Source organism: Phaenicophaeus curvirostris, chromosome 9, assembly GCF_032191515.1.
Source record: "Phaenicophaeus curvirostris isolate KB17595 chromosome 9, BPBGC_Pcur_1.0, whole genome shotgun sequence".
NCBI classification, from domain to species: Eukaryota; Metazoa; Chordata; class Aves; order Cuculiformes; family Cuculidae; genus Phaenicophaeus; species Phaenicophaeus curvirostris.
Genome location: NC_091400.1, coordinates 25,156,839 through 25,180,020, shown reverse-complemented (window position 1 = coordinate 25,180,020; position 23,182 = coordinate 25,156,839). Strand labels below are relative to the sequence as shown.

Genomic DNA, 23,182 nt, shown 5'->3' with positions numbered 1-23,182 from the left:
AGGCCTTCAAGAGATCCTTTGTTCTGGTTTTTATTTTTTGGTCTATTTAACAAGATTATATGCGATACATACATACACTGATTTTGTATACCACTTCTTCACCCAAAAGCACCATCTCTCTTTTTCTGCAATGCAGTGAGGTGAAACTGAATGAAAGGCAAAGTATAAATCATCTGCACTTGAGATTCTATCAGAGTATTATAAATTGCGTTATTCTCCTCATTACAACAATCAGATCACTGCTAGTTAACTGCCAGCTGTTTCCCACATCAGCTTTACCATAGTTTTGTCAGAACGGTTGTCACTTTCTCTCACCTATACCTATCCTTGTCATCACATTTATCGTTTTTCAATGTTAGTAGTCATTCAGAAGACTTTTTGAACCTATGTAAGATACCTCAATCGATTAAAAATCTGCACGAGACATTCAGAAAGTTCCCTATCCAGAGATGGAACATTCTTTTGTGTTGAGGTCTACCTAGACCTGTAGTTCAAAAGTTTTCAACTTTATACCAAATTATTCAACACATTTGTTAGTTACTTGAAAAAAATCAAGAGCATTTCTCTATGACATACAGTTTCTCTCTTCTTCTAAACTATTTTTGAACAATTATATTTTTAACCTTGCTTCCTTTGTTATTTCCCAAATCTAGCTATGATTAGACCTATGTCATTTTCAGAACTTCATTGCTGCCAACAGTTTGTAATAAAAACTACAATAATTCATATTTATTCTTTTTTAGTTACATTCTGATATCATTTAGCACTTGCCCATTTCCTAACATGCTACACTCTCAGCTTTTCCATTTTTATCTTTTCATCGTTCATCCTTATTCCTCCCTTGTTGATTAACTTTGCTTTTTAATCACACCTTTTTAATCTAAAGAAGTTCTCTTTTTATTTTGAGTTGTACTGTCTTTCATTAATGAGTTGTATTCTTTGGCATCTAATGAATCAGGCTTGCACAGTTCCCAATTATAACTGGTATTCTTAGGTTTCACTATTACCTCCCACTCCATTTGATCATAACTACTTTCAATTTCACACACGTATATCCATATACTAAACTTCCAAGCACACTGTGTTCACCCTGTAACATTGACTACACTGTGTTTTTACGTATCAAACAAAATTATCATAATCACTTCTAGTTCACTGATCAGCAACTCAGATTAATGGTAGCACAGCAGAATGAGGGTCTTCTGTGTAATTTAAGGCAGCTGCAGTACTTTGCGTAAAACACTAACTAAAGAATTCTAGAAGCACCTTCCCATGTTTTGAGAGCTGAGCTATAATCATATAAATATTCTTAGATACTCCCCAAATGCAAATGCATGCCCTAGGTCAAAAGACTTTTGGATTCCCAAAGAATTCTCTCAGCCTTATTTTTATTCCAATATTAAAAAAATAATGAAAAGAGAAGAGCAAAAAAACCCCAAAAAAAACAACTAACCAACTACACAGGGTAGTTTTACTACTTATAGTTTACACTTTCATAAAAGCTCAGATATACTTCAAGAGAATGTTTTTAATTTGCAATGAGGAAAAATTTAGTATTGCTGAACTATATTTCCAGAAGTTTATCTTAGGTTCTGCATTCCTCAGTCACTAGATCCTGGTTTGCACACAGTTAAAATATAATCGTTATGTTCTGTCAGCAGAGGCTACACTTCAGTAATGAAAAAAGCAAACTGTGTGTGCATGCATCTACATTAGCAATCCATTAGTCCATTTTACAAACATTAGTTGAAAGGGATGGGTTATGCCACAACACCAAAATCATTTACGCACACTTAGGATGATAAACATTTCCCTTCTCTGGCTAAGGCTACTAATGAAAGAAAACTAGATACCCTTGAAATATGTTACTGCGTATATGGTAATACCACTGCGTTTCCTAAAGTTCGGAAAATAAGGACTTCATTATGCAAGTACTCGCACATCAGTAACTTGCATGTGAGTAAGCTCTCTGCATAACATACATACATAATATACATAGATAATACACAATTATAATTGAATGCTTGTAATTATTTTCAGGATCAAAGTCTTTATTAAAAATTCAAATTAAAGCCTTATAATGGTAGTAGTCATGATGGACTTACATGCGTATATAACGAAATTAAGCCCTGTAATAAGTGGTATGTTTTGCATATACAATTAGATAATCTTAAAAGTGATCAGTGTAGGACTGACAATTGCTAAAAGGGAAGAGATGAAATTGTGGAGCTATTACCAGCACTGACAAGGCAAATAAGAAAACCAGCTCAACTCCAGAAACAGTATTCCTCAGGAGACAGGTCGAACCTACCACATTACTGAAGTGACAGGAAATCTGAAGAGATGGGATGTTTGGCTATTGCCAGGCTAATGACCTGAAACTAATCTCTGGTAATGACCAATATCGAGGGAGTGCAGTACGAAAGAACATCAAGTTTGCTGCTTCCGACCTGCATTAGCAACAGCAAGGCTGGGCTCTTCCCAGGAAAGCAGAAAGACAAGTTACAGTACACAACCGTTCATCAGCAGGAGCCACACAAGGGTCTTTGCTGACTTGGATTTTAAAAAGGGCATCAAGAGCAGAGGAAGACCATCACTGTTCTGCCTGCAAATGCACTAAACACTGGGCATGAAAGAGCTGCCTCATTCCCAGATCTTCTAAACCTCCAGAGCGCCAGGAGGTAAAGCAGTTGGGAAGCTGAAATTTTACACCAGAGTGACTGTCCACTCAGAGCAAGAGCCTCCACTCTTGCACAACGTTCTCACTTCCTCTACACCGTTCATCTTTGTTCTCTGGAAGAATCTTTGGCTACCAAAAATTTCAGCCACAACACAAGTTCCTTCCTCAGCTATCTTAAAAACAGAACACCTTAACAATGACAAAATAAGAAACAGAAATCAAGGCCATGCCCTGTGCCCAGCTCTTACAGCCCTCCAGACTAACCTGCATTCTCTTAGAATCATAGAATGGTTTGGGTCAGAAGGGACCTTAAAAATCATCCAGTTCCAACCCCCCAGCCATGGACAGGGACACCTACTACTGGATCAGGTTGCTCAAACCTCATCCAACCCAGCCCTGAACACCTTCAAGGATGAGTCATTCTCCAAGAAGAAATCAAACCATGCTGAATGGAGGGCTTCTCCTGGCTAGACTGAATCTTGCTGCCTAAGAAGAACATTTGTTCATCTTGCCTGTATTCTGCAGGCTTTTCAGTTTGGTGCTATACTCATAAGATTTAACAGAAGTTTCTGCTTCAATTTGCTAGGTCAGCATTACAAACATTGAACAAATCTGGCTCAACGTGCTTATTCACAAATATTTCCAGTGCAGGAGACTGAAACTAACAAGTATTCTGAACTGATGAGTGGCCAGCGCCGGTGAGCTGTGGTATCACCGACATATCGCTCTCTTCCTGCTAAGAAGCTGGACTTCCATGTTCTAGTTATTACACATCACATACTTTTAGGTAGCAGGTCTCTCACAGAATCACGGAATAACCAGGTTGGAAGAGACGCACCAGATCATCAAGTCCAACCATTCCTATCAAACACTAAACCATGCCCCTTAGCACCTCGTCCACCCGTGCCTTAAACACCTCCAGGGAAGGTGAATCAACCACCTCCCTGGGCAGCCTGTTCCAGTTCCCAATGACCCTTTCTGTGAAGAATGACCCTTTCTCAGACACCGAGTGTGCTGCTAGACTTAAATACGCTTATTAAAAAGGTAGAAATACAGTCATTAAAATTTCAGTGCTCGTATCATCTCAGATAAAGAGTAAAATAAAATGACATTCTTTTTCATACTTTTTAAAAATCTGATTGTCTCAGAATTGTATGAGATGCAACCACTAAACTGGGTGCAGCTAAACCAGTATGCAGTTGATATCAATTAATAAGGTTCAAAGACTAAAATAGCATTTTAGAGGAAAACAGTGATGATGATTGAAAAAAAAACAAACCACAAACAAAAACCAACCTGTAGAATAAGGATCTCAATTTCATGGAATAATTGTAAAGACATTAATATGTCCTGGGTATGTCATTAAAGGAAACAATCCCTTTTGCTTTTCAGTGCCATAGAATTAGTTCACTTGAAAACTTCCTATCAGAGTTCAGATGAGACCAAAGAGGTAAAAATTACCAATTGCAGACAATACACTCCTTCAATTGAGACAAACACAGGGTACGACGCTGAGGCACCAGAAATTATCAACCACATGGAACAAAAACCAAATGCATAACAAACCAAAAAAAAAGATAAAAAAGAAAGAAAGGATGCTAAAGTCATGCAAAGTGCATCATCTGTTCTATCTATGCACATCAGAAATAAAAAAAGTAATGTCTTGTTAGGTACAACACAAAGTTTTTCTAAACGATCACATCACAGCCATAACCAGAGATTCACTAGTAGCTCTTCTATTCAAAGCAAAGTAATATTAAGTGGAAAACAGATCCCTCCTAAAATGATGGAACAATGGTTTTGAAGACATCTGTCATTCAGAATATACATTGCCTCCACCAAGATTTAATATTATTTTAGAATTTTATAGCACCAGATAATGATCTAAAGTGGAAAAAGGTCATTAAAAAAATAGCTAAATGGATAACCATTAACAAACATAACCATTTTCTCTTTTCAAATTAGACATACACCCACAAACGCAAATTTCCGAAGTAAAAATGCAGCAGAGTATATAATGTCCAAAAGTTCTATATGTCCAAAGACTAGTCACAGGTGAATTAAAACAGAAAATAACTCATACATTAAGGAAAGACAGAATGATTTAGCCTGCTAACTCAGTAATGCATTTGGTCCTCAGAAGACAAATCCAGTAGCTATGAAACCAGTGTACTGTAATGGAACAGAAGTGCAAAAGTGGTAAAAGACAGGAAACCATATCAAAGTATCCCTGGCATTCTCTCCAAATGAGGATCTTGTCTTCTGAAGGAAGAAACCAATAGGAAACTGATCCTTCAGAGTCAGACTGCTCTGACTACTGCTCAGTCAACACATTATTCACATAATTGGAATTACAGCTCTTGGATGTCAGGCAGAGAGACGCAAAACAACCCCAAAAATATCTGCAGCCATGTATGAACTACCAGGGAACATGAAGGATAAGGACTTGCTTATTGGAAGGGCCGACTGCATGAATCCATCTCCTTGAGCACTGCAGAATGCTTAGGAAAATGCCATGTTTATGCAGTATATTCATACCAAGAATGTAATTTAAGGAGTCATAACAGAATTTGGAAGATAGATCTATACCACTATAAGAAAATATTAGTTTCTGGGTGTCATTCTGAAATATATTATGCCCACATGTAACAGAAAATACACTCTCAATTTCTACGGGCAATATAAAAATTACTGACTTAAATGTAATGTGAAAACTCCATCAGACAGGAATTTGAACATTGTTAGAGCTAGAAAAAGTCTTCAAACCGTTCCTCATGAAATGAGGTAAGGAGGGACTCAGAGGAGAGTGGATAACTTGACAACTTTCAACCTGATGGATGCAAGCAAATACCGAAAATTCTACCCCACTGTGGCCACTTAAGAGATCACAGAACACAGTAAACAGGGGAAAATCTGATTGTATTCTTATAGTCTATTACTTTGCTATTTCAAGCAGCAAATCTTCAGCACACTAAACAGCTGCTTCTTGGAACAGCAAGAAAAGGGTTTCAGACGATCAGTTTTGACTCAGTTCTCACAGGAAAACAGAAGCGATTCAAAACATGATTGGGGTACGATGCAGCTCAGTTGTGGCAGGAAAAGGGAATGACAAGAAAGACAACAGCCAGTTCAAGTAACAGGTAAAACCTTTCAAAAGACTTGGGAAGCTGGAAAAAAAAGAAGGGAGGCAATTAAATGGAAGCAGGAAAACCTGAAAGTATAAAACATAAGAATTTCAAATAGCATTGTAATCTAATCCTGGAAGGTAAGGAATTCTTCCCTTCCCTGAGAGAGACAGAGAACACAGTAGGGGAAGACAACAAGTTAAATGACAATACACCCTTTCAAAAATAAAATCTACCCTGAGCAAATTATTGAGGAAATGAAGAGAATTTAAAAAACTATTAGGTAAAGGCAATAAATAATGCATTTAAGTGTATCAGTCACAGGAAGGCTATGAAAGAATCAGATGTTCCACTAAAAGATCAGGCATTAATTATGGATACTGCAGGTAAAATACATTACTTCTGCACATTGATCTTTACCACAGAATATATGGAGAAGCATCTCCTACAAACTTTATACTTCCAGTACGAACCACTATCGAAAGAAAGAAGCATTTGGATAAAGCATCAGGAAAAGGTTCTAGAAGATAACTTTCTAAAGCCTTTTGTGAACTCCAGGGCATTTGCCAAAGGAAAAAAATCAAAAAAAAAATCCATCAAACCAATATGAAATTATAATGACAAACAGATCAAACTACTCCTCTGACTCTCACAAAAAAAGGTGGGACAAAATATTCCAAATCCTTCTCTTTCCCAAGACTCCCAGAAGAGTTTTTTAGACTAGAAAAGACCTGTAATTTGCAAATTTAGGAAAGTTTTGAATACAGAAGAGTTATTCTCTGCCTAAGTGTAAGCAACTATCATACTTCTGTCTTGCAATTGTCTGCAACACTATTTTTGAGTCTGATACAGCAAGCAGCAGAGAAATGGAAACTGAGCAAGACAGGTAGTACAGGGCAAGAAACAAGCAAGATAACATTGTTGGACTTTCATAGCAAATATACAAGACATTCTGAATTTAGAACTCTTCCTTTATTAGGTAGAATTTCAAAAGATGTCTCTGCTCTTTGTGACTTTTTTCTAAACTAGTATTTTGGATGAAATAAAACTAAAAGGAAAACATTGTGAGCACCATTACCTACACAATCCAGTTCTTATTATTTCTTTCTCTTCCATGGTGGCACCCAGGCCAGGATCCTGCTGGAGAGCACAAGAATCGATCCTAGACTGTATCACCTGATTGTGGGCATAGAGCATCATCCTGGGGCAATTTCCTTTTTTGCTCTTCAATAATTCACCCACTTGCAGGAGTTTTATCATAATAAATAAGGCCTACGAGAATCTTCATCTTCCCAATACATACAATAGCACTTGCTTTTCTGATTTCCTGAGCTTCTAAATCTGTGTTTCTCATTGCATCTGAGCTGAAGTCCTCTTCTCCTACCCCTACTGTTTGGTTCTTTCCGGGCATTTCAGGAAAAGCTTAACCAAACAGCAACAACAGAACAGTCAGCACAGAATGCTGAAACCACTATTCTTCTGCATCACTAAAGCATACGTAGCACAGCCTAGATCAAAACAATGAAATGAGGAAAGACAGCTTCTCCTACATTTATTGTGTGCATGTCCTCCAAATAATACACCACTTGGGAACAACTGTTACATGTCACTATTTAAAAAATAATATAGAACTCATCAATGAAATTTCTGCACAGCTCTTACAATCTATGCTTTAAGAACCAAATGCAGCAGAATACATTTGATTTCGTGCCTATTGCAAGATTAAGCCTGAAACTACAGTGAATTTAAAATATCTTCAGAACCAAATCCTTTTACCACACCTTGATATCATGTAAAAACTCCAAATACCCCAATATTTTTATGTTTGTTTTTTAAATCACCTAAAAATTCACTTTCTCTAATGCTTTTCCCAGTGAATATGCATACCAGTTATAAAATTGATAAGCTTCACAGAATCACAGAATTACCAGGTTGGAAGAGACCCACCGGATCATCAAGTCCAACCATTCCTATCAAAATGTTTCACGCGGTCTACAGAGAAAGTGTCTGGGGCTCTGAAGATTTGTGGGGTTTTGTTTTTTCTGAACTGTTTAATAAAGCATTTGAGACTTATACCTTCTTTAATGTAAATCCTTACTAAGCAATGACCTTGAAACCTCTGAAGTTCAGCTCTTACAGAACTGTTTCAACCTGAAGTTGCAGAACCGTGCTCTCTGAAGAACAGACACTTCTCTGGAATGAAGACTTCTGAAGGGAAATTCAAACCACCTGCACTTCCTACACAAAACTCACAAAACAATACCAGAGGCAAGGAGGATTGTTTGAGATATCGGGATTTTACCTACATTAGTCATTTGTTTCCTACTAGAGCAGGCAACAGTATGAGTGACCTGATCCAGTGGGAGGTACCCCTGCCCATGGCAGGGGGGTTGGAACTGCATGATTTTCAAGGTCCCTTCCAACCTAAACCATTCTGTGATTCTATGAGTAAACGCTGGGTCAAAACAGTCACTGAGATTTTTGATTCTCCAGGATTAGTGCAGTGGTTGTTTGTAAACACTGTCTTGACTTATAAAATGAGTAAATATTACCTTACTGCAAAAATTTATCTCACAAACCTCTTTTCTTTTATTTCTTACATACTCTTTTAAGATCTGAAGTTTACGGTGTAGCTTCTTCACAAATGACAATGTCATTAACAAAGCTGCATTTGAGGATTCCCAGGAAAATTCTAAGGCAAGGCAATAATTTAGTTTCTCCTAATGCTTATCTGACTATCAAATAAGCACACTGCCACATGGTCATGTCTGAAATACATGGAAAGGAAGGGGGCATACCACTTAGAAAGCTTTAACTTCTATGTTATTTTTAAAGTAAAACCATCTGAAACCGCAAACTTTTTCAGTGCTTTGATGTTCATATAATGAGATTATGATGTAAGTGCTACAAATCAAGATTGACAGAGCCACCAAGAGTCGTGCAGAATATAAAAGCCTATCAAAAACCTTCTACAAAGATACCAGCCTACTGGTCAGTATAATGGGTACCACAGTTTGGCTCAACTGTGCCAGATAAGAGACTGTGTGTGTCCTGTATCAGACCACGTGCAGACCTTCCACTGATGTTGGCAGTAACAAATGGAGAACCATAGGCTTAATCTAGTACTACAAAAACTAACACAGCTTTAGTACCACTCCAGCAGGGACAGGAGCAGTCCTCAGACACATTACTACTACCGGCAGTGCTACCCCATGACTGCCTGGGAAAAGACATTCCCACCTTAGGCGATGCTTATCGTGTACTCCCGTCATAAACAGGATGCCAAACCCAAGCTGGGTGTTAATAGTACAGATCCATTCGTTCATTTCTCCTCCTTGATTTCAATCCACTTCATTATCCTATTTGCAACCAAAATATTCCCAGTTCTCCCATCCAAACAGAGATTATGCCACTTAACGGCAATTAAATGTCCTAAAGGCATTAAAAAGGCTATCACCAAAACATATTTTCAAGCACTGGTATAAATCATTTCATATAAGTTTTGAATTTCATGATGAGTGGACCTTCAATGCCAACATTTGTGTTGGGGTCATACATGTAGGTGTTAACACAATATTCATCTCCAGTAGTAACTAATCATACTAAAACTTTCTCCAAACTACTAGGATAATGTGAATATTTGAGAATTTTAAGATGATAAACAGTTCCCTAGTCTCCTTTAGTAAGTTTCTCTGATATCAATATTGTTGTTAAACACCCAGCCTAACAGCAGGATAAATAAGCAAATAGGACAACACTTACTAAGCTCTGCACTCACCTATTCACACTTCAAAGTAAGCATATCATCACCGAGTTATGAAAAAACTTTTCAGTTAATTAAAAAAAAAAAAAATACCAAAACTCATTGGAATCCTACTAGGTTGAAAAATGCAAGGGAAATAAGTTACACCACCTAAGCAAAGAGGTACAGAAAAAGCATTTGCCAATGTTTCTCCAATTTTATCAGTGGATCTACAAGAATATCTCTCTTACCAATCCTGTCTCATTCTCCATCTGAAATCCCCTCTAATAAATACATTAATATCGTTAGAACAGATTTCTCAGAGATCAATCACCATAGCTGCATTTAATAAAAGTCAACTATGAACAAATGCAGAACAACAGACTGGGACAAGCAAGTCGCTCCTTTGTAACTGTTTATTCTAAATGTTAGCTGGAGCCCACTTATTCTCACTTATCTCATTGGGTTTGGATTTGGCTAAGGATCCCACCTACTCAGCAAGCATTTTCACTCTATCTATAGAAGACTACACCATACTGAAAGTGTTTCTTCCTTTTGATGTGAGATATGGCAACAATAACACTTCAGTTCTAAAATAAAACAAGACAGCAATATAAAATATAGTAGTTACTAAAATTTGTGGTGACAACTGACTACAAAGTTCAGCTAAAAAGACTTAAATGAGGTTGTCATAATGGCAGGTTTTGGCCTAATGAGTGTCCCAAATTCAAACCCAATTCAACTCACCGATGGACAAAAATAAAGAATCGTGAGCTAGCATAACTGGCTTGTTAGGGTGTCTCACGTACAGCCCTGCCATGCTGTCAGATACACCCCTGTTATCCAGCAACATATCTCTGCTATATTTGGAGATAACATTTTTAGATCACCTAAAAACCCAAAACCTTCCATCTCTTCCTCTATAGTACTTAAGTCTAATAAATTTATCTGTCATAAAATTATTGAAAATGATCATACACACAACCAATGGCACAATCAAGTATATCAAGTGCTCTCTGAAATTTAAAATAAGACCTGCCAAGCATACTTCCTTTTGAATATTCGTTATAACATGCCTCTTGCTTCTCACCTGTACCTCTTCACCATGTCTTTAATTGACAACTAAGAAAATTTGAGCTTGAGGAAAAACTAGTGACCACTCCTGGTCTCCTAACTTCCAGTAACCAACAATTTATGGTCTGTTATTTTCACCTAGATTTGAAGAACTTTTGCGGATGAACTGGAGGCTAATAGGTAAGCAGAAATGGTGACAATGAAGCCACCCTATAGTAGCTGTCTATTATAACAGCTCTACACTGCCAAAGTCACCCATTTCCTGGTGGAAGCGGAAAGACAAGGTAATTTTGTTCAGTTGTAACAAAGGGCAGAGCTCCAAAGACCACAGTGCAGCACAGAAGTTAATTCAAGCCTGAGTACCTCATCCACAGACAACACGTCCATCTATGCACTATGGGATATGTTTTTTCAATATCTAGTGGGAAAAGTTATTTTGTTCTGTAATGCAGGAAATTATTCTATAAAGTAAATAACAAAGACATGAAATAATGTTGAATCTCTGTTACTACACATGGAGCTTGGGGTTTGCTTGGGTTCTTTACATTAGCTTATTTTCCATAGCAACTACTGAAATTGCATATTACATATATTTAATCTAACAGTCTCCTATTTTCTTTATTTATGTGTTTTGATTATCCCAACCTCCATTTACAGAGAGCTGAACAGAAGCTTTTAATTACCTCTGTGCCTATGCAGAGTTGGACCAAAATTTGGTGATAATTAGAAAAGCTTAATGATGTTTGGATCCTAAATTCTTTACCAAGCTTTTATTAGTAGTTCTTAGGTAAAACACTCAGTCTGGTGCCTGTCTATGGTCTATCCTGCTTCTTGCTGTGATACTCACTGAGCTGCAGAGCAGCCAACAGCCATCACTGAATACTGAGTTACGCGTGAGATGAGTTCCTTGGATTCTAATTCTATTTACACAAAACACAGTAAACTTATTTTTAAGTAGTATTTGTTAAGGAAAAAGTCCAAGAGTCTATGCTGTCATATAGATTCCACTAATAAACAGGATTACAATGCCCCCCCAAAACATTAAGAGTGTTAGGATGTTAAGGGATGGTTGAAAAATAATCTCTAATTAAATAATTCAAATGTAATGTATTTAATTAATTAGATATAATCTTACAGTATCTTCTTAGAAGCATTTAAAAAAATAAGCTCCCTAATAAACCCACATTGTTTTTAAACAAACAAAATTCTCACGGGGTACAAATAAAACAGTTCACAAAAACTATCAATATTTATCACCTAGCATACTCACTACAGAACTCTACCCAAAGTAGAGTCCTTACAGTAAGGACTTTTAGCTCAACCTTGTCCAATACACTTAAATTTCTACAGGTATATCACTCACCAGCCAGGATCATTGTTAAAAGCAGAGATAAATGTATTTTAATTATTATCAAACTTGGATAAATACCTGCTCAGGTTTCCAAAATATGCACAGTAAAGAAACCAAGATTGAGGAGGTGTCCACAACTCCTCAACCTGTGCATGTTCCTATTTATAGATGCACCTTAGAGCAGTGATGCTGTGTCTGCCTACGAATCCCCTACAGCTGCTGAGTAAGAGAGGACAGCTTTTCAAATGTACATAAGCACAAGGTGTAACCAAGCGCTGCACTGTACTGAAATTCAGTGGATATAACTGGTCTCTTCCGTCTCCCACAAAATAACAATTACAATACCAGACCCTTCTTTCTTCCCCTCTTAAAATTATCACACACTAACATTTCAGCTTTATATATTCAGATTAAATCCAGCCATCCAAGAACCAAAACCTGTAAGAATTCCCTATCGCAGGCAGATACTTCTAGGACCAGTTTAAAGCATTATTATTACTCTTGTTTTTCATTTAGGACTAAGTAAGCCTCTGTAGTGAATGTGTTCTAGATACAGCAAGATAAGAGAAACATTTCTTCCCCTCTGCTTCTATAAAGAACAAGGCAGGAGAGCTCATGCTGAGCCAAGGCAAAGATTGTGTCTCCCCAGAGGAGGACGTATGGTGGATGGGCAGAGCTCATCCCATCATCTCTGCTGCCCGTTCCCCACCCTTCTTCTCAAATGTGCCAACAGCCATCACGAAGTGGAAAACATTCACCTTCCCCAGAACTAATGAGCCTTCCTGCCGTGAATCCTACAACTCTAAAAGTACACTGTGAATGTTGCATTTTCTGTGTTGTTTTTACTACCATTATGAACATCAAGGTCGCCATGTTCACAGCTCAGAAGGCAATGAGCGGAGGCAAACATACAACCTCCTAACAAAGCAACTTTGGTAGGAAGAGAGCCTCTGCACTAAGACAACTGCTGCAGAAGAACCTAGGCTCAGTTCAGCAGAAGAAGCATCACTTCTACATTGCTTTGAGATAAGCAGTGAATTATAAAGTGTGTGTGTGTGTGTGTGTTATAAACTCAGAAATAGCATTCAATGAGTATTTCCACCAGTTAGATGCTACAATTTATTAGCCATTTTAGTTTACAACCTGTATTTTTCTGACTAGCATTGTTGACTGATGCCAAGTAATCACAACCAATTAATACACTGAGAAGCAGTCTTCTAAATAAGCAGCTGATCCTATGAAATATATGGTATGCTCTATTAAAACAAGTTATAAAATAAATATTGACATCTAAAAAGAAAAGCAACCCAAAGTTCTTATGAAAAAAAGCCATTGCTGTATGTATTTATACAGGGGACTTTAGCTTTTTAATTATTTAAAAAAAAAAAAAGAGACAGAGAGAGAGAGGATTGAACTTTTAACGCTATGACCCTTACGTATCTGGGCCAGATTTCAGGCTAAAAGCTAATGTGGTTTAGCTACTTATGAAATAATTATAAAAGTACCTCTACCCTTCTAAATCAGGAGCACTGACACTCACTGGAATAATCCCCTCTGCTAAATTGAACGCACTACCCATCAAACCCTGGTAGTACAAAGGCTTCATATTCACTACTGGTAAATGGTAGGACAACCAGCATAACATTCCAGCACAGCTAGCCTCTAGATTTCAAACAAAACCCCTGCTTCTCTTTTTCCAAATTCACTGACAGATTGACCTAGAAAATTAATTTGCCCCCCACAAAACACTACTCTTAAAAAAACATTAACAAAGCACATCCCTCTGGAAGAAAACATTAGTTTCAGCAACTCTTAATCAATCAGTTCCAAGTCAAAACTTTTGGGACAGCTCAGTACTATTTTAACAATAACCCTCTGACCACCTGAACTGTAATTCACCAGAAGGGGAGAAGAAACAAAGATTCCCTACATCTTTTTTTAATCCTCACCAGTGTCGCTCAGCTGTGGAGACAGCAGCGAGGTACAGCTCTCAGCCACTCTGAGCACAAACGCTCTTTTATTATGTGCTAAACTAGAAGATATAAATAAACATCAGCATTGCACAGTGCAGCACAATTTTGCAGGTTAGCCATGCTTTCTGATAAAAGTTTGTTGGTTTTACTAAAAACCTGATTACATTTAGGAGCAGCACAACAACTGTAGGCTGGATCGTACGTTTTCCACCTTCCTTGCTAAGCACATGAGAAAAAAAAAACTGTCACTGCAGTAAAACCAGACCCCCAAAGCCCTTCCAAGAGAATAACCCCATCTCATCTCAAATGCTTGCTTTACAAGTTCTGACAACAGTGAGAATAATGAGACCTGCAAAAGAGGCTATTTGTTATTAATACGAAATTAATGGCTTGCTGTTACGCAGTGCTATAGCCCCTCTGTCTGGTAACAACCAGCAATCAAGGCTCAGTTTCTACTATGCTACAATCTTGAACTTTAACAGCAATGATACTGTGAAATAAGCAATGTGAAAATCATGTCATAATTGTGGTTTCAGAAAACAACTAAATCTTAAAATACAGCTTTGCCATCTCTATTGTTTTAGATTACATTTTCTGTTTGCAGGCTTCAGGAAAAAATAAGTGTTGGTATGTATCTTGATGAAGAAGTAATACAGAGAAAAACTGTACAAAACCCTAAGTATTATTTTCCTGAATAACACTCCAAAAAACATAAAAATGGGAAAAAGAAAAGGAAAATTATTTAAAAGTGATATGCAAAGAAATTCATGACCCACGTGTCTTGTGCCAGTCTACAGCTAAGCAACTACAGAAATATTTTACTACAGAACATATTTCAGACAAAGAATAAACGAGATAATGGTCTAATGGAAAACAAACAAAAAAAAGAGAATGCAGATATGGCAACTCCATTCTAACAGGCACATTTAAATAATGTTCACACCTGTTAAAGAGCTGATGTACATTCATTTACACAGGCATGTTTTACAAGAATCCAGACTGCAATCTAAGACGCAGGAACAGCTTTACTCACACAGATGTTAACATAAATTTACCCTGATACTGCAGGTGCATAAATCCACAAAAGAGAAAAGGCATGACTCCCACACTCTAAATTGGGCCTATACATTTGCAAAACTGGGCCATGTAGCCATCTCATTGTAGAATTAAACCCAAAGACTCTGAACTACTTAATTCAACACAACTTCTACATGGAATACTATCAGGTTGGGTTTTTTTCTCCATTCTTTGCCAATAAAGTTGCAAAATGCCTCAGTGAAAGATCTTTGTATACAAACATAAACAATAATCCATTTTTCTTCAGAGAGCACCTTCCACGTTGCCAATGCACCTGCATTGATTAGGTGCCTCTTCGTTGTAAGCATAAAATACAAAAAGGAGGCAATGATGGGACACAACTGCAGAGACCTTAGAACTGCCTAGAGGTTAATTTGAACATTATAAGGAAATTAAAGCCACAAAACCAAAAAGTACTAAATAAAAAGGAGACACTAAAGCAAAAAGAGGAGGCTCAGCAAGTCACCAAACTCATTTGACAGTGACTAAAGCAGGAATTTCTTCAGGTATTTTAAATCAAAGTCTCACTTCATCCTTTTAGCCAGGCTTTCTTGGACAGTGAGCCTCTCCTAATCTACCTGAGCTTTTCCCAAAGGTTTAATTCTTGCAGAAATACAAACACCAAATTACTCTGAGGAAAAAAAATAATCTGATTTTGGACTTAAAAATCATTTGTTAAATACGATATGAAGTGAATTATCTTTGAAGCTGAATAATTTTGTCTCCTACAGTCAACAGTTGTAAGAACTACACACACGAAAAAAAAGGAAATATCAGCAGTAATACATTGCAAAAAAAGACCTGAAAGTTACAGAATCCTCCTATTTACATGCAATCTGAGAAACACAGCTTCAGAAATGCCAAGTACTGCCCTTGTAAGAAAAGAAAAAAACAAGATGAAACACTGAGAGAATTGTAGAAGTTTTATTAATTTTATCTATGTTTCTGAATATTACTAGAGTAACATTGAGCATATTGATAAAGGTTCAGAGATAAACAGCTGAACAGTTAGCAGTTTTTCCCTGCTCTTACCATATTACATCAGGAAGAGTTGATCCATTTAAGTATTTCTTCGACGAATGGGACACTGACATTTTTAAAAAGTAGTTGTTATTTCAATTTCCCTCCTGGGTGTTTTATTCATTTTTCTCCTCTTGAATGCATTTTACCAAAGGTCCCAGAAACCCCTGTGACAGTAAAAACTCACTCAAAAAGCACTTGTCCACCTGGACGCATTCACCTGCTCCACACGCTGCCTACAAGTTCTATTTGAAGGCTCATCCTCTGTCCTTGTCCTGGTCAGAAGGGCCCTTGCCTGGCCAGCCCGCCCACTCAGGCCCCCGCAGGGAGCTGCTTTCCTCAACTGAAGATGCACTTTACTCAATGGAGTGGTTTGAGATTGGGAATCAAGGGGAAGGTAAAAGTATAAAACTGGGTTTAAGAGCTGTCCGCCTCGGAAATTTAGTTCTGGGCAATGAGAAAACACAACGTCAGTTTTGATCTCAAGCACAGCCACCTTATTAACTGACACTTCTAACCCTCACCATATCAATCCAAGAACTAAGTCCCTCAGCACATGAAACCCTCTCTGTATCACAAAGTATCTTCTTGTTTTCTCTAGCTGCACTTTGTCTACTCCTGTAATTCCAAAAAAACGTCCCTGTGCTTAATAGCAACAGTGAAAACAAATCCCTCCCATACAACAAAACCTGAAAGAGACTTCCAAATCAAAAACATTGTACTCTTACTTGGAGTTCAGTCCAGACAGCTACAATGAAACCTCTGGGTTCTGTTCTGAACTCCAACCACAACCAAAGCAGCTCTCTTGCTTAGCAAAGCCTGCTCCTGGAGTCACCACAGGCCTTGAGATCCCAATCCTCCTCCAGAAGAGGTGCTGTGGAAACGTACAATTACCTGCTTGTATTTTGTGTGTGTGGGCACGTGTGCACAGGTAAGACAGGAACACTGCAAACTTGTTCAAATCACAAGGAACCTCAAAAAGAAACCACCAGACTCAGACAAACAAAAGTTTCTAGGGCTTATTTCTTTGTGTCTATGTCTGACCAAGTAGTCCCACATCATTTTACCTGGCACCTTTCCTTGTGCAGTTTGCTTCCAAACCAGTTATGGGAGAAATCAGCAAAACCAGAAAACAGGATGTTTTAGCCACTTCCTGAAAAATATGACCTATAGAATTTTAAGGTAAAGCCAAAGCCAAAGCCATACCCATCCATGTATGTACTTTGCTTTGGAGAAGGTTTCAAAGCAATGATGAACTCTACACACCAGACACCATAGTGAGACAGGCTTTTGCTTTAATTTTTAATTTCCATTTTCTGTGGGTTTAGAAAAACCACTGACATTACTTTACCATAATACTTTGCAATGAATCAATACTTTAATTTAATAACGGTATTCCGTTGTCAACATATAATATATCACATAATGTCCTTGTATAGATAATAAAAAAATACGCCAAATAAAATGCAAGGCTTTGCTTTTACCACTGATCAGAGGTTAAATCAATGTAACGAGAACCCTTACAGCCCCCTAAAGAATTTTCATCAGGGTTAAAAGGCTGCATGGAGTAATTTCAGCCATATCCCTTCCTCTCATCATTCTAGTGCTGTGAAAGCTCTCCTAGGTCATGGGATTCCAACACTTCAATAAAAGGAACAGAGAGGAAATAGAGCTGAACAGAATCAATGTACAGATCTGTGAGTGGGACGTTTACTTGAAACATTCCACTTCCTTCTGAATTCAGCAATAATTGCGCTAGTTCCTAACAATAAAAGGAATTATAAATGGAAAATGGAATTAAGTCCAGTTTCATCTAACCTTGCTGAAACAGATGTAGCAAGTTAAAGATGTAAAATACCACGAATAACAATAACTTCCACTTTAACAGTGTGACTACAATTCTGTACCTATTATTTTTATCTTGACAGTAGCCTTGCTGTTGACAAGTCTTGAAGATGGGAAACACAAATCTAATCATATCTGTGGTACGTTGACTCATGGTATGTGAATAGAAAGTAAGTGGGAATAGGGAAGAAGCAAATGCTTTTAGAACTCCCAGTTGTTCGCCTCAGTATTTTTTTTCCCAATTCGACAGCTTTTGATGCATTGATAAATAACTGACATTAATCTTAGTCAATGCTAACTGCACGTTCTTTACTGTCACGTGTGCTTCCCTCAATTTCAATGACAGCTCACGATCATAACGCAGCGTTCACGGAAACGTGTCATTTGCTGGCATAACGTTTTATAGCTCTGGGAAGAGTAGGTCTGGTTTTACTACGGTTTGGCACCTCCCACAACACCCTCCAGTTGGTGAAAACCCCGCAGTTCCATCTAAGTGTCATCCTTAATGTGAAAGAGGTATTTGAGTCAGTGCAAAATAAAACAAACAGCTTTTACCAAAATGTTAGTGTTGGTAACAGTTCAGCTGCCAGATGCTTGTTATTTGAACCCATGTCGTGCATAACAGACAGAGAAATGACTAGGATAAACGACTGGACCAGAAAATCTTTAGCAGGAAACCAAAGCATACGCAGGCTGCAGTCTGGAGTCATAAAAAAAGGCTGCAATTGGACTTCACGAGTTCTATTGATTAAGAGTTCTGTAACGTCTCTTTCCTTGGTTGCTATGCATTAGTCGAGCCCCACCTGCCTGACCCCCATTCTCTGCATTAGCCTTTGGTCGCATGAATACAAGAGAAACCACAGGGCTATTTCATAGCTGAATTCACACAGGAATTCTTTTAAGTACAGTGTCTCAATTTAAAGATAATAACATTACTGAAGAACCCAGAATACCATGAAAAATGCATATTGGAAAAATCAGGGCATGACTCTTCAGAAATGAAACCAATGGCTTGATAAAAATAAAACCTCACTGGTGTGTTCCAGTCAGTTGATTGATTTTTTTCTGATCTATAGGCTGCACTATCCTAAATCGATGATCGACTTTTATGTTGAGCACCGGCTAAAGAAGTTCATGCTGTGAAAAGCCACAGTCCGTGTGTGATCATGAGAATCACATACAGGCACAAGACACAGAGTGAGATTTGATGAGTAAGTGGCTTTTGCTTAGTCAGAACCTGAAGGATCTTCATCGAGGACTTTCAAAACAGCTAACAGATAGCTTGACTTTGAGTGAAACACAACCAAGAATTATTGTCATTATGTACACCCACAAAAACCTGAGAGATTTCACAACATCTCCTCAGATGAACACACACACAGAGAAAAGGCTTTACCAACATTTATTTCAAGTGGGCAATCAGCCGGCTTTCTGAAAAAAATAACTCCTGATTTGCCTTCCATTTTCCTAAGTCATGTTTTGAGCCCATTTTAATGTGTTAAAAAAATAAATAAATAAACCGCAACATGAACCAGTATAAATAAAGACAGCTGCTTCCTTTCTTAAAAGCTGTGAAATGCTAGATAACCTGTGAATGACCCCTGCCCACATATGTGCCTTGCCAAGCCAGCGGATCACACAAGGCTGTGCACTACTTTGAAAGCTGAGGCATCAGACATGCCTTGTCAGATTTGTATTCACGGGGTACAACAGGATCCATGACTTTCATTTCAATAGTAGCTGGAGCAACGGGCACAGAAGGAACACACAGCTCAACCTGGGAAATTAGGATGGATCTGCGTTAAAAAATTCCCTTTCTTCCCAAGAGCTGCCGGGGCAGATGCAGATCCTTGCTCTGGGGTCACACCATGTCAGCAGCTCATGGTTGAAAGACTGCCTTTCTTCTCCCTCTCCCCTCTGGTGGATGCTGCAGCCTCAGAGAATTTTACATGTATCCTCAGAGATGCTTCTATGTGTCAGAGAAGTACAGCTGTAGACTCCAGAAAAAATTTCCACATGCCCTACAAATTCAAATCCTTTTTTACGTAATCTATTTAATCTCCCATTAATAATAATCTCTGCTATCAATGTGCCCAAACAGGGTCAATTTCTGCTGGATTTGCACTTCTTGCAAACAAAGCTGTATTTAATGAGGAGAAACACCCTGCTGCAGAAGATATTAGCAGTCTCCCTAAAACAAATAACAGTTACAAGACTCTGTAACTGCCAGGAACATTTCAAGATTGTGGGTTTTCTTCTTCCTTTGTGTCCTTTGCCTGGAGGAGAGTCCTGCCAGCTGACCATTATTTATTAATCAGGATATTATTGCCTTCTATACCTTGTAAGGAGCCAGCATAGAAGAGCGGAAATTGCTGTGGATTTCTCTTACATACCCAAAAACATAAAAAGGGGAGAAAGGAAGAGATTGCAAGAGAGCGTTTAAACCCTGACAGATCCCACCTGGCAAACCCAGGCAGCATTTCAGACACACAAGTCACTGCAGTTCAAAACCCCACGTAACATATCTGGCTCACACAAGGCTTGCAAACAGAGACACACACTGAAAATCAGGTTCCCTTTGCTGCTATGTTTTTAAATAAAACCTGCCCTGTACAGCTCCCTGCAGTTAAGTGAAATGGGTAAGGTTCAGCTCTGCCAGAGATTTTCTTTCTGCAGCACCAGGCTCCCTTAGCCCGCACCCACAGAGCCAGCAGGCTGAGGCACACCTGTAAGGGATGGTTCTCTCCCTCTGTTACTGTAGCAGAGACCGGGAAAGCGAGTTCCTGCCTTATTTGCTCTTCTGATTCACCGACAGTTTTATTCGTAATCACTCCCAGCCATCCGCCACCTGCACACCCACCCACCCACACGCACACATCCAATTTGCTGCTCTTCCCCGGATTTTGTCAATTCACAAGATCGGTTTGCTCTGCATATACTCTGCCCCAGGGCTCATCGGCAAATAGATTTAACGGACAAAATAAAGTTCAAAGGACTCGCTAACAAAATCCTCTAGCGGAATAGCCACACGTTATCATGCAGAAGGGAGCCTGGGCTGTAAAAGCGATTCAGGTGGCAGCGTTCAATCGAACAGACATCCCTACCAGAAGCACCTAAGAGTTAATGGAGGACGCGGGGCTCCTCATTCTCTGTGCTGCAGCCAAGAGAACGCAGACGATGACTGTAATACAGCGTTAATTGATCATTTCACTAAATAGCACCGCACAAGTTTGGGTTTGTTTTTTTTTTTGGTACGGATCAGCGTTTGTCTTAGATAACCTTCACGAAAAGCTGAAAGTTCCCGCACTCGGACCACATTAATTTTGAGGTTTATCCCGAATCCTTCGGTGTGCGCCTGGCAGGGCTGCGGGAGCAGGCACGGCGCATCCCTCGAGGAGCTGCCCCCCCTCTGCCGGCAGCGCCCGCACACGGGAGCCGGGAAACCGCTCGGCTGCGGGTCCACAGGATAAGCCCGGGCTCCTTCCCCGGGGGAGCAGGGCGGAGGGAACTGCCCTCCGGAGCCCGCTCCACCCCGTATTCCCAGGGAAACGGGTGCGGGGAGCGCCTCGGCGGCAGAGAGACGCGGGCGCAACCCGCCCCGCTGCTCCCCCGGGAGCCGCCGCTGCCGCCGGGTCACCGCTCGTCCCTGTCGCCTCGGGCACCCCCAGCACCTCCCGATCCCCCCGCAGCGGGAAAAGCGGGGCCGGGGGGTGGGGGGGAGAGGGGTGTCCGCATCTTTCCTAAAGTCACCTCCCGCGGCCGCCCCCGCCTCACCCCGAGTCCCACAGCGGGGAACTTGCCCGGGGAGGGGTGGGAAGAGAAGCGCATAAACTTTGAAGCTCTGCGGCTCCCCACGGGGCAGCGACGCCCCGGGAAAGCCGCTCCTGCCCGGGACGCGGCGGCGGCCCCGGACCCCGCCGGGGGAGAGGACGCGGGGCTCACTTACGGATTTTGGGGGCGGTGCCGGGCTCCGCCGCGGCGGTGGTGGACTCCTGGAAGGGCGACAGGGTCCAGGAGGGCGCCGAGTCGTGGACGTAGATCTTGTAGGAGGAGGTAGCGTGTGCCGCAGTGGGCCAGGCGGGCGGCGGGGCGCTGGGGGCGGCGGGCGGCGGGCGGGCGGTGCCGGGGGCGCCGCTGGCGGGCGGCGCGGTGCGCGGGGCCGCGGGCTGCCGGGCGGCCGTGGGGCGCGGGGGGCTCCGCGCCGGCCCGCGGGTGCCGGGGGGCCGCGAGGGGGCCCGGCTCATGGTGGTGAGGCGGGGGCTGACGCGGCTGGGCGGCCGCGGCGTGGCGGCGGCCGTGGCGGTGGTCTCGGCGCCGCGGGGGGGGGCGGTGGGCTTGGAGAGGAAGAAGGGGTCCTGCCCCGCGCCCTCGGCGTCCGTCAGCTCGGCGGGGACGTACTCCTTGACGGAGCCCACCACGATCCACTTGAGCAGCATGAGGCTGAGCCCCAAGCCGACGAAGCCGATGAAGAGCGGCACGGCGCACAGCCAGGTCTGCTGCCGGTTCCAGACGATGCAGTCGCTGCAGCGCAGCTCCCGCGGCGGCCCCCCGGCGCCATCCCCGCCCGGACCCCCCGCCGCAGCCTCCGCCGCCCCGGGCGCCGCGGCGCCGGCGGCCCCTTCGCTCATCCTCGGGGCGGCGGGCAGCGCCGGGGCATCGGCGGAGAGAGCGGCGGGGCGGAGAGAGCGCCCCGCTCCGTCACGCCGCCGGCATCGCGCCCCGCGCAGCCTCCGCGCTCGGCGGGACGGCGCCCGCCTCCTCTTCGGCCTCCGCGCGCTCCTCTCCCGGCTGCTTCCTCCCCGTCGCGGCGATCGGCCTCCTCGCTCGAGCTCCTCTCCCTTCCTTCGCCCTTCTCCGCGACGACCGGCCTCCTCGGGTTATTTTATTCCAAGCGCGCGGTTCCGGCGGCGGGCAGGCACATTCCTTCACATTCACGCTCCTTTCTCTCTCTCTCTCTCCTTTTTTTTTTTTTTAATTTCCCCCTCGAGGCTAGGGGGGATTTTTCCGTCTTTTCCTTCCTTCCTCTCCTCGCTCCCTCCCCCGCCCGCGGCGCAGCAGCCTTCCCCCGGCTGCGCGGTGGGGAGGAGGCGGCTGCGCGCACCCGCGCGCAACCCGCGCCGGGATGATGGAGAGAGAGGGAGGGAGGGATGGAGAGAGGGAGGGATGAAGTGGGGGGGCGGCGATCCGCGGGCGGGGCGGCAGGCACAGCTCCGCGCGGCTCCTCCGCGCTAAGTCCGGCCCGGCAGCCAAACTCCAGCGAGGCTTCCCGAGGGAAAAAGCCCAAAAATCCACAGA

The 23,182-nt window shown here is 41.4% G+C and overlaps 1 protein-coding gene across 2 annotated transcripts in view; it reads right to left on the bottom strand.

Annotated features, from left to right (window-relative positions):
* The window catches only part of NRG3 (neuregulin 3), a 390,074-nt gene extending 367,559 nt beyond the window's left edge, over positions 1-22,515 (bottom strand). For both annotated transcript variants that reach the window (XM_069863204.1, XM_069863205.1), the window contains exon 1: positions 21,834-22,515. In XM_069863204.1, coding sequence (XP_069719305.1) covers positions 21,834-22,515 — 682 coding nt within the window. The remainder of the gene's footprint in view (positions 1-21,833) is intronic.
* Positions 22,516-23,182: the final 667 nt, after the last annotated feature.